We start from the raw sequence: 13,714 nt of genomic DNA, 5'->3' as shown, positions 1-13,714 counted from the left end.
ACAAAGGGAATGTGTTATCTTGAACTTTTAGAGATCATTTCATCTTCAACTTACTAAACTGTTCACAATAACAGTAATTTTGACCAGGGGTGCCCAAACTTTTACATGCCACTGTATGTTCCCATAGACAGTGAATGGAGTGGTGGTTATACAGAAACACTTCCACTCCATTCACAGAGGAAACACAGTTCCCCTTATTCTTGCAGTCAGTTGGGTCCCAATTGGTTGTACGTAGGGTGTATTTGTTATGGGATGATTCACCTATAACCAACTAGATCACCTACAATGCAGCAAAAAAAGTGAATGGTTACATTTTCCATATACAGTACAGACCAAAAGTTTGGACACACCTTCTCATTTAAAGATTTCTCTGTATTTTTATGACTGTGAAAATTGTACATTCACACTGAAGGCATCAAAACTATGATTTAACACATGTGGAATTATATACTTAACAAAAAAGTGTGAAACAACTGAAAATATGTCTTATATTCTAGGTAGACACCTTTTGCTTTGATGACTGCTTTGCACACTCTTGGCATTCTCTTGATGAGCATCAAGAGGTAGTCACCAGAAATGGTCTTCCAACAATCTTGAAGGAGTTCCCAGAGACGCTAAGCACTTGTTGGCCCTTTTGCCTTCACTCTGCGGTCCAGCTCACCCCAAACCATCTCGACTGGGTTCAGATCTGGTGACTGTGGAGGCCAGGTCATCTGGCGTAGCACCCCATCACTCTCCTTCTTGGTCAAATGGCCCTTACACAGCCTGGAGGTGTGTTTGGGGTCATTGTCCTGTTGAAAAATAAATGATGGTCCAGCTAAACGCAAACTGGATGGAATAGCATGCCCCTGCAAAATGCTGTGGTAGCCATACTGGTTCAGTATGCCTTCAATTTTGAATAAATCCCCAACAGTGTCACCAGCAAAGCACCCCCACACCATCACACCTCCTCCTCCATGCTTCACGGTGGGAACCAGGAATGTAGAGTCCATCCATTCACCTTTTCTGCGTCGCACAAAGAAACAGTGGTTGGAACCAAAGATCTCAAATTTGGACTCATCAGACCAAAGCACAGATTTCCACTGGTCTAATGTCCATTCCTTGTGTTCTTTAGCCCAAACAAGTCTCTTCTGCTTGTTGCCTGTCCTTAGCAGTGGTTTCCTAGCAGCTATTTTACCTTGAAGGCCTGTTGCACAAAGTCTCCTCTTAACAGTTGTAGAGATGTGTCTGCTGCTAGAACTCTGTGTGGCACTGACCTGGTCTCTAATCTGAGCTGCTGTTAACCTGCGATTTCTGAGGCTGGTGACTCGGATAAACTTATCCTCAGAAGCAGAGGTAACTCTTGGTCTTCCTTTCCTTGGGCGTTCCTCATGTGAGCCAGTTTCTTTGTAGCGCTTGATGGTTTTTGCAACTGCACTTGGGGACACTTTCAAAGTTTTCCCAATTTTTTGGACTAACTGACCTTAATTTCTTAAAGTAATGATGGCCACTCGTTTTTCTTTACTTAGCTGCTTTTTTCTTGCCATAATACAAATTCTAACAGTCTATTCAGTAGGACTATCAGCTGTGTATCTGTGGCCCCCCAGGGGTCTGGTTGCCACAGTAATAGAAATATTATGTCTGAGAGCAAGTGGGAGGTTTCTCTGGTCAGGAGCCCTAAGCATGCAACACCGTCCGCCCAGACCTGGGAGCGGAGGAATCTGCCCTTATAAACTGGGTCTGGGGCGGGATTAGGTCAGTCAGAGCCTAGTGAGTGAAGTCCCAGACAGAGACGCAGTCAAAGTCTGGGAGTCAGAGCCTGAAGAGGGAAAGCAAGAACTAGGAGCTCTGTAGGAGGAGGAGTGAGTGCCAGAGGCTGGAAGCTAGAAAGCTCGCCTTGGCTGAAGACACTAAACCCGGACATGGAGTCCGAGGCTGTGGGGACATCCAGGTCCAGCAGCAGAATCCAACCGGCAGGGGATTCCATGTCCTCTGGCCTTAGAAGCCCGGAGGCACGGTCACGAGCAAGGGACCAGCACCGCCATCGTGAAGCGGAGGCTAACGGAAGGCCCCAAGTCACCGGCCATACGGGTGAGCACCACACGGTAGACTCAGGGACGTGGGCTACTTCTACCCGCATAGAGCAAGGTAGCCAGGAAAGAGTGCAGATAGTCGGGGAGGCCTACAACTCCTCCTGGCCAGGGAGGATCCTACTTGCTTACAGACTGACCAGGCCCCTACTGCTAACCAGTACTCCCGGGAGGGTCTGCGTTATACCATCAGTAAAGACCCTGAACCACACGTCTCTGTGTTTCATCGCCGCACCAGCACCATCAGTATTGGGACGCTCACACCATCACTCCCATCATCCACACTAGCTGCCCTGAGGCAATACTTCTCCCGTGGGGAGTCATCCCATACTTGGCTGCACATACAACATCAGCCTCAGCGGTCTGCAGCGCAGTGGCGGTCACCACTGACCGCAATCCACGGGTGGCGTAGTCGGACATTTGTCACATTACTAAGACTGCCACTGGTTTGACCGCCCTGGGCACGGACCGGGTCACAGCCATGGAGGACTACAACCCCCAGCGATCCGGCTCCGGGTATCCCCTGCACAGCACAGGCCCAGGGGGCGCGTCAACTTTGGCGTAGTCGGCAGGATTTCGTGCCCGCAACCACCGGGTACTGCGTGCCTGAAAAAAGACTTTTATACTTACCTGTGGCAAAGTTTCCCGCCGTCCGAAGCCGTTTTCCGCCATCGGACGCCATCTTGGGTCGTTTCCCGCCGTCTTCTGCCGTCTTCCTGCCATCCGCAGCTGCTTCCCGCCTTGGGACGCCATCTACAGGACGCCGCACGGGAAGAAGAGGGGCGTGGACGCCGAAAGCGCGCGAGATCCGAAGCTCCGCCCCACGCTCCGACGCTGCGTAAGGTCCTGGAAGGGAGGAAGAGCGACGCTGACGTCACAGGAGCGCGACGCAAGGTCCTCAACCCCGACGATCGACTGCGGAGCCGTGGCCTACGGAAGAAGAGCATCGCAAGGTAGGCCACGGTCCACTAGGTGGGAAGGAGGATGTCGGACACCGAGGGGAGCTCCACCACCACACCGGCCGCCAGCGCAACCGCTGCTGCGGTCATGCCATTCACCATGCCCTATATCCCGGGGGCGACCTGGCTACCCCAGTACTCAGGGGAGTCACATACCCTAAGTGACTTTAGGGAAAGACTGGATAGCCTCTTCCAGGTATACCCCCTCACGGAAGAGCAAAAAGTAAGCATCCTGGTGGCCCAGTTAATCGAGGCAGCCCAAAGGGAGGTAAAGTCCTGGTCACCTGGGAAGAAGAGGACTGTCAGAGAGATACTAGCCCGGCTGAAAGACACATTTGATACCAGAACCTCAGCTGAAATAAAACTCAGATTTTACGGGTGCTAAAAACGGGCACAAGAAAGTATAAGAGACTATGCTCTAAACCTACAAGAGGCCCTGAGAGCCATTAAGCAGGCAGACCCTGACAGCGTGGGAAATGAAGACAAGCTGTTGACCGAACAATTTATTGAGGGTCTACTGTGCAATGCCCACTGAACCCAGTTGCGAGCAATGGCCTTACAGTGGACTTTGCACAGTTCAAGGACAGAGCCATCCGGGTGCTCCGAGAATCGGCACCAGGTGGCGCTGTGACCCACAGGCGCCCTGCTATCACTTATCACCAGGACGCGGCGCCCTTGTATGCAGGGCTTGTGGGAGCTGATGCGCAGGCTTTGAACAATGACCCGGCTACAGACCTGCACCATCAGGTCCAAGAGCTGACTAAGAACGTTGCCGCGCTAACCAGACCTGTGCAGTCTTTACAGGTCTCTTCTCCAGGAAAGATCCAGCTGGCATCCGGACCGGAGGATGTCCCGTGGCAGCGAATGAGGAGGACCCCACCGGCCAGAGGAAGACCCAGCGACAGATACAACGAGGACGGACGACCCATCTGCCGCCGCTGCAATCAACCCGGACATATGGCAAGGTACTGTCATTTAAACGGGCACAACCTGGGGTAGAGGGCCAACCCCCAGGCTTAAGATCATCAGGCCCATCAAACTGGCGTGACAAATACGTAGGGGGACGTCCGGTCTTGCCTGTGGTACTGGATGGCATTCCTATGAGTGCCCTACTAGACACTGGGTCACAGGTGACTACAATCCCGTACGTGCTCTTCAAGCGGTACTGGAATGACTCGGACATAACCCGCTACCCAGATGACGACCTGAGCATTATCGCCAGCAATGGTCAGCCCGTGCCACAGATAGGATTTAAAGAAGTGACCATCAAGGTCGGTAAAGTTGAACTGCCGACACAAGGACTGATCATTGTGGACATTGACCGTCGCGAGAGTCACCCAAAAATAACCCTAGGTACTAACGTAATTGAAAACTGTCTTGCAGAGGTGATTCTTATTTTGCAGCAGGTTGCCAAGAACGCCAGTTCCAGCCAGCAGCGTGTGCTCCAAAAAGAGATCCGGGCACTGATGAAGCGGCAACAAGTGGAAATATCTGGTGGTGAGATAGGTAGCGTGAGAATGTGTGACCCATTCCCTATTGCCATGCCCCGAAAAGTGAGATGATGATTTGGTGCCGGGCAGCTATTGGTCTGAGAGGTAGAGACTACCAAGCAATGGTAGAACCCGTCTACTCAGACAGTAGGCCCACCATTTTGACAGCACGGGGGGTGGTCGATGTACGCCATGGGAGGGTGCCTGTCCGCATCATCAATATCGGGGAGAGAGAAGTATACCTGCCCCGGTATGCCACGCTAGCCAAATTGTTCACCATAAACCAGAACTCTGTACAGGCCGTGGAACCCTTGCCTCCATCTCAACCAGAGGAAGGTAACGGCTCTAAGAAACCAATGGAGGACTGGTGTCAGCAACTGCATTTGGGTACTGACTCCACTCCCTCACACCAAAAACAGGGAGTCTACCGGGTGGTTCAGGAGTACGAGAGAGTGTTTAGCAAACACCCGCTAGACTTTGGGCGAGTAAAGGGGGTAGAACATCACATCCCAACGGGAGACCATCCTCCCATAAAGGAGAGATACCGACCCGTACCCCCTGCACACTATCAAAATGCCAAGGAGATGCTAAAAGACATGAAGGAGGCTGGGGTAATTAGGGACAGCTGTAGCCCCTGGGCAGCTCCACTAGTCTTAGTGAAAAAGAAAGACAACACCATGAGAATGTGTGTAGACTACAGGAAGGTCAACCGTATCACACACAAAGATGCGTACCCGTTACCAAGGATAGAAGTGTCCTTAGCTGCATTAAAATCTGCTAACTTCTTCTCTACTTTGGATCTCACTAGCGGGTACTGGCAGGTTCCTGTAGCAGAGGCGGACCGGGAGAAGACCGCATTCACCACCCCGATGGGTCTCAGCGAATTTAACTGTATGCCGTTCGGGCTCTGCAACGCACCAGGAACCTTCCAACGGTTGATGGAATGCTGTCTGGGACACTGGAACTTCGAGACGGTCCTACTATACCTGGACGACGTCATCGTCTATTCCAAGACCTATGAGGACCATCTGGAACACCTGGCAGAAGTGTTTGAAGCCCTGGCAAACTATGGCCTAAAGGTAAAACCCTCAAAGTGTCATCTACTGAAGCCAAAGGTACAGTACCTGGGACACGTGGTGAGTGCTGACGGAGTGGCCCCCGACCCTGACAAGATCACAGTGATTAAGGACTGGCCAAGACCCTCCAGCATAAAGGAAGTGCGGCAGTTCCTCGGGTTGGTAGGCTACTACCGAAGATTCATTCCCGCTTTTACCAAGAAGGCAGCTCCTATGCAGGACCTCCTGATAGGCCAGTCCAGGAAGGCCAAAAACCAGAAGCCACCCTTCAAATGGGAAAAGCTGGAAGAGGAGTCCTTCCGCCAGCTGAAGATGGCCCTCACGGGGGATGAAATCCTGGTGTACCCTGATTACAGCCAGCCCTTTATCCTCCACACGGACGCAAGCAACATCGCGCTAGGGGCCGTACTGTCCCAGATCCAGCAGGGGAGAGAACGGGTAATTGCTTACGCCAGCCGAAAACTGCGACCCACGGAAAGAAACCTTGAGAATTACAGCTCGTTCAAGCTAGAGTTCCTGGCAGTGGTGTGGGCAGTAACCGAACGTTTCAAGCATTACCTTGCCTCTTCCAGGTTCACCATGTACACGGACAACAACACGTTGACACACCTGGACACTGCAAGACTGGGTGCCCTGGAGCAGAGATGGATGGCCCGCCTGCCCAATTATGAGTTCACGATCAAATACCGGGCAGGAAGCTCCAATACCAACGCGGACGCCCTGTCCAGGATGCCAAACCTACCGGACGAAGGGGAGGATCCAGAAGAATTGGAAGAGATCGAACTCCCTGCGTTTCACCGTCATGGGATTACCCAGTATTCCCACCGCGTGAGGGGCCAGCGATCCGCTACGTTCAACCCATTACCCCACTACAACTGGGCGGAGATGTAAGACAGTGACCCCGCAGTCCATCTAGTGAAGGAGATACTGACCCAGGCTGACGCCCGCCTGGACCCAGACGCTCCAGAAGAGACCAAGCAACTGTGGACGGAGAAGAGCAGACTGTTTCTCTACAAGGAGAAGTTGTGCCGCAGAATGGTCAATTCCCGGACACATGAGCTGCTCTAGCAGGTTGTGGTACCGAGACGGGACGCAGCTATGGCGCTGGAGGCCTACCACAATGGGGCAGGGCACTTCGGATGGAAGAAGCTGGAGTTCCTGCTGCGTGAACGGTTCTACTGGATAGGCATGAGAGGAGCCATTGAGAGATGGTGTAGAGACTGTGGCCCGTGCAATCTAAGAAGAAGGGACCGTGCCAGCCAGAGGACTCCCCTGCAGCCCATCATCACCAGGCAGCCGCTGGAACTGGTCGCTCTGGACCATGTTAAACTGGCTCCAAGCAGAAGCGGGTATGTCTACGCCCTAACCATCGTGGATCACTACTCCCGGTTCCTGGTGGTGGTCCCTGTCAAAGACCTGACGGCTCAGACAGCAGCCAGAGCCTTCCAGCTGCACTTCTGCCGCCCACACGGGTACCCGGACCAAGTGCTGACGGACCAAGGACCAGCCTTCGAAGCGGAGGTCTTCCAGGAGTTCTGCATCCTGTATGGCTGCAAGAAGATAAGAACAACGCCCTATCACCCCCAAACCAATGGACTCTGCGAGAAGATGAACCAGGTGGTGATGGATCTGCTAAAAACATTGCCCCTGGAAGAACGCAGTCTGTGGCCTGAGAAACTGCCCGATCTGGTGGACCTGTATAACCACATCTTGGTAGGTTCCACCAACTGTACCCCGGCTTACCTAATGCGAGTAAGACCTGGTAAGCTGCCTGTTGACCTGGATATGGGAGTCCTGATACCCGAGGACACCTCGGCAGAGGCAGACTGGGATACAGAACGGCAGCAGCAGTACCGGAAAGTACAGGAGAGCGTCGAGCGAAGTCTCTGTCAATCAAGAGAAAGGCAGGAGAGGACTTATAACCAACATGCTCCCGCTGTTTCCCTGGTACCTGTAGAGCAGGTCTTGAAAAGAAAAAGGCGGCTCCATAAGTTGGATGATCAGTGGGAAAAGGACCCGTACACCCTACTGCCCTCAAACCACAATAATCCAAAGGTCATCAGCAAGGATGGAGGAGAGACCACAGCCACTGTCTCCAGAGACCACCTGAAAAAGTTCCCCGAGAAGTTGCAAAGCACGGATGAAGATCAGCACCGTACTCGGAGACATTCCCCGGTCCTGGACACAAGTAAACAACGCTATAGTGGTGCCCGTCCTCACCTTTCTCCAGCCAGCCCCTCAAGTGCCTACAGAAGACCAGGTAGAGCTGGAAGAGCAGCCGGCCCAGGAGGCAAAAGAGTCCACACCAGCAGCGCAGGAGGATCAACCCTCTGCTAGTAGTGAGCCTGCCGTGCCCCTAGTGAGCCAAAGAGTGCGCAGACAGCTGCCCAGCTTACCCATAACACCTCCTACACCCTGTAATGCAGGACCAGTTAGTGAGCTCCGTAGGTCCACTAGAGTCACTAGAGGTCAGATGCCCGCTCGCTGGAAAATCTAAACTAATGCACTGTAAATTTACCTGTTTCTTGAAAATGTTTATGGTTTTTGTTGTTGCCTGTTATTAATTATGTTTTTCAGTTACCCTGCAGATTTCTTTGGACTAACAGGTTATGGACACTGGATAACCGGAACAATTCTTGTAGATAGTTGCACCTTGGTGCCTCTTGCGAAGACGGCCGCGGAAAAGAAAACCTGTCTGGCGTGGCCTCCTTGCGGCCCAAAGTAGCTAGCTTCAGCCTTGCAGCCACGCCCAGGGCCAACACAAGGGGTTTGCTTAGGACCGGTCCCCTACTTCGCTTAAAGCTTCACCTTGGGTGACATGGACACCCTCTTGTTTCACAAACTTCACCTTGGGTGATATGGACACCCGGTTGCGGACACGCCGTGATCTTTAAAGAACTAAAGCTTCTTGTAAATATGTTATTGTATTATCGTTTATACCCTGCATTTATGTTTCTTTAAAAAAAATGTGTTTAGTCCCGGAGTACTAAAATTTACTAGGGGGGAATGTGGCACCCCAGGGGTCTGGTTGCCACAGTAATAGAAATATTATGTCTGAGAGCAAGTGGGAGGTTTCTCTGGTCCAGAGCCCTAAGCATGCAACACCGCCCGCCCAGACCTGGGAGGGGAGGAATCTGCCCTTATAAACTGGGTCTGGGACGGGATTAGGTCAGTCAGAGCCTAGTGAGTGAAGTCCCAGACAGAGACGCAGTCAGAGTCTGGGAGTCAGAGCCTGAAGAGGGAAAGCAAGAACTAGGAGCTCTGTAGGAGCAGGAGTGAGTGCCAGAGGCTGGAAGCTAGAAAGCTCGCCTTGGCTGAAGACACTAAACCCGGACATGGAGTCCGAGGCTGTGGGGACATCCAGGTCCAGCAGCAGAATCCAACCGGCAGGGGATTCCATGTCCTCTGGCCTTAGAAGCCCGGAGGCACGGTCACGAGCAAGGGACCAGCACCGCCATCGTTAAGCGGAGGCTAACGGAAGGCCCCAAGTCACCGGCCATACGGGTGAGCACCACACGGTAGACTCAGGGACGTGGGCTACTTCTACCCGCATAGAGCAAGGTAGCCAGGAAAGAGTGCAGATAGTCGGGGAGGCCTACAACTCCACCTGGCCAGGGGGGATCCTACTTGCTTACAGACTGACCAGGCCCCTACTGCTAATCAGTACTCCCGGGAGGGTCTGCGTTATACCATCAGTAAAGACCCTGAACTGCACCACACGTCTCGGAGGACTACAACCCCCAGCGATCCGGCTCCGGGTATCCCCTGCACAGCACAGGCCCAGGGGGCGCGTCATATCCACCTGACTTCTGCACAACACAACTGATGGTCCCAACCCCATTTATAAGGAAAGAAATCCCACTTATTAAACCTGACAGGGCACACCTGTGAAGTGAAAACCATTTCCGGTGACTACCTCTTGAAGCTCATCAAGAGAATGCCAAGAGTGTGCAAAGCAGTCATCAAAGCAAAAGGTGGCTACTTTGAAGAACCTAGAATATAAGACATATTTTCAGTTGTTTCACACTTTTTTGTTAAGTATATAATTCCACATGTGTTAGTTCATAGTTTTGATGCCTTCAGTGTGAATGTACAATTTTCATAGTCATGAAAATACAGAAAAATCTTTAAATGAGAAGGTGTGTCCAAACTTTTGGTCTGTACTGTAGGTGGGGGGTGGCCCCCTTCATCAACCATGGTGGTTCCAGGGGAACTTAAAAAGATGTATAAAATAGGTAATAAAGGCGCTGGTAGCCTGCTCACTTACAACAGCTGCAAATTTAGAGACAAAGAACCACTGTTTGTCAGTTGGTAAGTATAATCAGAGGGTTAAGGTTTTAATTTGTGCTAAAGTGGTGAAACGGACTCGGGTTGAATAGGTAAAAAGAGGTATTTTTATTTTTAGTGCGGTGTCATAAAAGGTTTTTTTAAAAATATTTCACTTTTCATAAAAACAAAGCATTAGATTAAAATCAAGAGAGGTAAGAGGATCATTCAGAATAAGTCATTCAGAGAAAATGGTCACGATCACTTGGAGCTGAGGTGTGGGTTGAGACGGCCCGCTGTGTTTAGAGGTGGAGAACCTGTAAAGTTTCTGTAATGTAAATACAGGAGTTAATATTAGTATATTGTATTAGCTCCTGCTGAAGAATATAGCTTGTAGTGAGGTGTGTACCTGCGGGATCAGTAGTAGAGTACTTGGTATGGTAGGTCGTGAGCCTCTGGCTACTTCTTGTTGGGAGCAGGTTTATAGGACTTCGTTTAGCGAAACAATACCTATTATCGTTCTTAGGTGAGGACTAGTTGCTGGTTGAGCTGGTATTACTAGTTGAGGTACATTGTTTTTTTATATATATAGTTTCAAGGTTGCAGAAGGGTCCAGTGGTGTCCTGGGTCGTCTTTAGGTAGACCTGCTAAATAAAAGATATGTCCCTAGGTTTAGGTCAGGTCAGGTGTTATTTGGTCAGTCTGAAGCTCCTAAAGCTCCGCGTGCAGCGAGGCTGAGTCCTGGCAGTGATACCTGGTGCGGTGGTCCGGGGATGCGGCGCATAGCCCAAGCTTTACTCACAGTTTTGGAGGAGGCAGGTGGACCGGTTCTGAGGGCCGGAGCGAGAGCGGAGTCCCGGCCGGTGACTGCAGCTGCTCGCGTAGTTCCGGGTTGGTGTTTTCGCGCTACTCACGGAGAGCGCGCGAGGACCCCTCAGGGATGCCCTGTTTGATCCCTAAATGTTCTATTCTCTTACTGCTTAAGGACCCAAAGCCCTGAGCCAAGCTCCCAACAAGAAGTAGCCAGAGGCTCACGACCCACCATACCAAGTACTCTACTAATGATCCCGCAGGTACACGCCTCACTACAAGCTATATTCTTCAGCAGGAGCTAATACAACATACTAATATTAACTCCCGTATTTACATTACAGAAACTTTGAGGGGCTCTCCATCCACCGCATACAACAACCAATAACCTACTAATTATTCAACCAGGTATTTGTTGCTTGAAATACTACTACTATTACCGCAGGCCACCACTCCTCAACTGGGTCTAATAAATGTAAATCTCTTTTCTACAGGTTCTCCATCTCTGAACACAGCGGGTCGTCTCAACCCACACCCCAGCTCCAAGTGATCGTGACCATTTTCTCTGAACGACTTATTCTGAATGATCCTCTTACCTCTCTTGATTTTAATCTAATGCTTTGTTTTTATGAAAAGTGAAATATTTTTAAAAAAACCTTTTATGACACCGCACTAAAAATAAAAATACCTCTTTTTACCTATTCAACCCGAGTCCGTTTCACCACTTTAGCGCGAATTAAAACCTTAACCCTCTGATTGAACTTAAAAAGATATATCAAAAACTTTATTGTGTGAACCTGACTGCAGAATCGAATGTCTCATTTAACACAGTAATAATCAAAATTTATTCTACACAGGATCAATGGATCATACGAAACTATTATTGCAGGTTATGCTTTGGAGTCACTAGAGGATTTTACTGGTGGGGTTGGAGAAATAAAAGAAACAAAATCTGCTCCGGAAGATTTGTTTGAGAAATTACAAAAAGCCCTGAAGGAGAAATGCTTTGTTGGCTGTAGCTCAGTAAGTTATCATGACTCTCTTAATTTTCATCAGTCTCTAAGAAAAATTCTAGTGAATAGAGTTAAACTGCAATACCAGGCACAGCCTGTGGTCAATAGTGGTGTTGTTATAGAAAGAAAAGTAGTATATATAAAGAACTTCGGCACTCCAGTTGAGATGCAAGAAAATTACTTATTAAACAAAAGCACCTAAATGGCAAATGCAGAAAAAGTAATATGCCAACGTTTATCAGGGTATTCCTAAATAAAAGAAAAATAATAAAATATCAGAATCAAACATATTGAAGAAAATTAACATATATGAGGAAACAAATAATCTGTCTAGGGATACAATGAAAATCAATAATGCAAAAAAATACAATGGCAATTAACATGATTTCAATAGGTTAATCAGGAATTGATAGCAACACACTGTCACTGACATACAAATATAAGTAAAGACTACTGTTGAGCGATACCTTCCGATATCGGGAAATATCGGATCGGATTGGATCGGACCGATACCAAAAAAGTATCGGATATCGCCGATTCCGATACCGGAAACCAATGCAAGTCAATGGGACACAAATATCGGAATAAAAATAAAACCCTTTCTTTCCTTGTAGGTTAATTCTACATAAAGGAAAACAACTAAGAATAATGTAGAATGTATTACATGAAAAGCCGGCAATTCAGCAGCGGCATACACCGGTACCCGACAATTTAGAACAGAAAGAATAGAACATCACACATAGATTAGATAGATAGAAACATGTCAGTCACATATATATGAAGTACAGTGACAGTGTTGCTTACTGTACTTGTCATTTAGTGTAAAGGATTTATTTAAAAAAATATTAGTGTTTTCATGCTTTTTTAAAAGCTGGCCGGCAATTCAGCAGCGGTACCCGACAATTCAGAATAGAAAGAATAGAGAATCACTCATAGATTAGATAGATAGAAACATGTCAGTCACATATATATGAAGTGCAGTGACAGTGTTGCTTACTGTACTTGTCATTTAGTGTAAAGGATTTATTTAAAAAAATATTAGTGTTTTCATGCTTTTTTAAAAGCTGGCCGGCAATTCAGCAGCGGTACCCGACAATTCAGAATAGAAAGAATAGAGAATCACACATAGATTAGATAGATAGAAACATGTCAGTCACATATATATGAAGTACAGTGATAGTGTTGATTACTGTACTTGTCATTTAGTGTTAAAATAAAAGATTTATTTAAAAAAAAATTGGTGTGGGGTTCCCCGTAATTTTAAGCTCTAGCGGAGGTTAAGCAGACGGCTGGGGCAGATGTTTGAAGCCTGGGAAGGGGGTAATACCCACGGAGCTTCCCAGGCTACTAATATCAGCCCCCAGCTGAATACCTAGCCTTTACTAGCTATTAAAATGGGGATCCCAAAAAAATATGACGTGGGGTCCCCCCTATTTTAATAGCTAGCAAAGGCTAGGCAGACAGCTGGGGGCTGATATTAATAGCCCAGGAAGGGTGCCATGAATATTGGCCCCCTCCCAGGCTAGAAACACCAGCCGTCAGCCATCCCAGAAATGGCGCATCCATAGGATGCGCCAATTCTGGCACTTAGCCTCGCCCTTCCCACTGCCCTGTAGCGGTGGCAGTGGGGTAATAGGGTTGGGGCTGATGTCAGCTTATAATGCCAGCTGACATCAAGCCCAGGTTAGTAATGGAGAGGCGTCTATAAGACACCCCCATTACTAACCCCATAGTCAAAGTTAAAAAAAAAACACAAACACCCAGAATAAAGTCCCTTAATTGAAATAAAGACACAATTCTTTATTGTTCTAAATTAAACCATACTTACCATCACGCCCATTCCAGCTGAAGCCAACAATCTCCTGCAATAAAAGTAAAATAATAAAGCAACCTCATCCTTACCCTTCCATGGTTCCCACGACAGCTTCAGCTCTGCTACATTGACATGACAGGCTGGATCGCAGCAGAAAGCTGTCATCCAGCTTGCCATGCCGCACAAACTGAGAAGCGCAGGCATGCTTGCGCTCCTCA

General features: G+C 48.9%; 1 protein-coding gene across 1 annotated transcript in view; it reads left to right on the top strand.

Annotated features, from left to right (window-relative positions):
• LOC141257386 (calpain-2 catalytic subunit-like) overlaps positions 1–13,714 on the top strand; it is a 280,695-nt gene that overhangs the window by 103,207 nt on the left and 163,774 nt on the right. The window contains exon 5 of the mRNA XM_073671879.1: positions 11,528–11,693. Coding sequence (XP_073527980.1) covers positions 11,528–11,693 — 166 coding nt within the window. The remainder of the gene's footprint in view (positions 1–11,527; positions 11,694–13,714) is intronic.

Source organism: Phyllobates terribilis, unplaced genomic scaffold, assembly GCF_046119375.1.
Source record: "Phyllobates terribilis strain yellow unplaced genomic scaffold, ASM4611937v1 Scaffold_3__8_contigs__length_932513732, whole genome shotgun sequence".
Lineage (NCBI taxonomy): Eukaryota > Metazoa > Chordata > Amphibia > Anura > Dendrobatidae > Phyllobates > Phyllobates terribilis.
This window is presented reverse-complemented; position numbering and strand designations above follow the sequence as displayed.